Source organism: Aplysia californica, unplaced genomic scaffold, assembly GCF_000002075.1.
Source record: "Aplysia californica isolate F4 #8 unplaced genomic scaffold, AplCal3.0 scaffold00152, whole genome shotgun sequence".
NCBI lineage: Eukaryota > Metazoa > Mollusca > Gastropoda > Aplysiida > Aplysiidae > Aplysia > Aplysia californica.
Window position 1 is genome coordinate 1,098,470 of NW_004797422.1, and position 1,951 is coordinate 1,100,420.

Sequence of the window (1,951 nt, forward strand, 5' to 3'; positions counted from 1 at the left end):
CCCCCACACACACCCCTCAAGAAACGGTGTTTGTAAGGAGAGTGAACAAGGATGAAAGCAATTTTCTTTTATTTAATGAAACAAATAAAGCCCAGAAATTTTGTTTATATCAAGGATGAAACAAATAAATTTTACAGGTTACCTTAAAACTTCTTTTTTTTCCACGTGGAAAAAAGCAACAACACAGTGTTTCCTTTGTTATTATTAGCCTACTGAAAACTAACGTTACTTCTCTGGTTCATCCCATATAATCATAAAATATAATATTTTGAATATATATGAAACATTTTCCTCCCTTAAATTTGTAAGCGTACACATACATGGTTCATAATCTTCTTATTCATAAAAAGGTACATTGGACGGTGGAGGTCAACGGACATGTAGGATGCTGTTTGCTTTCCTAAATTTCCTGTTATTTTATTTTTGGTATTCCTTTCTCCGAATTTTTTTCTCCTTTAGTCTAGTCACCCCTCCACCTACCCCAATCGCACTCCCTGTTTCCCTTTCGAAATGTCATTTATGCGTCTTGCAGAGAGTTGGACTTTTCTAAAATAATCACCAGACCCTAAAACCACTCTTTAAGCTTCCAAAACCCTTCCCTCCGGGCGAAATTGCGAAATTGTATACGTTTAACGCCCCTTTCATCACTGTTACGCTACTGAAGAGGCAAAATCCGAATTTTGCGTCCATCTGTGATATCGGACCGAGCCAATTGGGTGGAGAGCACTGAAAACTCCCCAAAACATCCCAAGTTCAGAATGATTGTGGGTTCGAACCTGTGCCATATTTTCAGTAGTCCAGTATGACACTATATGAGATTTTTTGCTTCCTCAGAATTACATAGTTCTTTCTGCTCAGTACCTTGTTTTGAGAAATTTAACGTTACAAATTGGAGTTTCACATGTCAAGCTTTTTCAAATGAAATTCTTTGAATAACCCGATGACGACTCCGAATAATCTTACAGTTTTGCTCGAGTAGAGAGAACAATTTGGTTTCTGACCTCATGGACTTTGTACCTCAAAACGGCCAAAATTGCCAGATAAAGCTTTGTGACTCTAAGGTATCGTAATAGTGCACTCCTCTCTCTCTCTCTTTCTCTCGAAGGTGATCCACAAAGAGCTGCTTGCCATGAAGAGAGATGAGATCAATGAAGTGGCCAAGAAGGAAGCTCTGGATCAAGAGAACACGTCGTTCAATGTGGCAGGAACCATGGCAAAGTCAACGCCGCTTGAGGAGGTTGTGCCCAGGCTGAAGATCAAGGTAGGCGAAAGACTTGCTAGACAACGACTTATACAGAAACAGAATAATAATAATGTAGTCACAAAAGTGAAACGTTACAGAGCTGTGAGTCAGGAAGGATTTTTTTTTAAATGGGGAGGGGGGGGGGTTGTAGGGAAGAAGAAGAAATGTAGTTGGACAAACATCTCGAACCAGACATGGTGTGTGTAAGTGGCAAAAAGACCGCAGATTTATGTACTCTTTTTAATTGTGTTCAACGATGTACCGTACATATTGCATGCCCTGTTAATGTCTGTGTACCCAACATAATGATATATTATTATTTCAGAGTAGGATTAGAGGTCATTATCGTTTGCTGAGCTATCCTTTCTAGCTACGTGTACCATCCTATCCGTAGTCAATTCCGTTGTACTATTTGCCAAAGCTACCCCTCTAGCTTAGTTTGGTGTTGTTCATATCGTAAACTTTTCATAAACCCAATTCTCTTGCATGTCCCCATTATTATGGCTTGTTTTTTGGTATTTGCAAGCTCACTGCAGTATTGCTGGTACCGCGTTGCTGTTCATCATTTATAAAACACATGAGACACATACAGATTAAGAAATCCATACACAAAAACATGAATATATTTGGGTGGTTTCTGAAGAGTACGTAGCACACACGCATGCACACACACACACACACACACACACACACACACACACACACACA

The 1,951-nt window shown here is 39.5% G+C and overlaps 1 protein-coding gene across 1 annotated transcript in view; it reads left to right on the forward strand.

Moving 5' to 3' along the window:
• Positions 1-1,951, forward strand: part of LOC101846070 — a gene marked incomplete at its 5' end in the record, with an annotated part of 20,461 nt that overhangs the window by 8,502 nt on the left and 10,008 nt on the right. Inside the window, 1 exon segment of the mRNA XM_005097345.2 lies at positions 1,106-1,261. Coding sequence (XP_005097402.2) covers positions 1,106-1,261 — 156 coding nt within the window.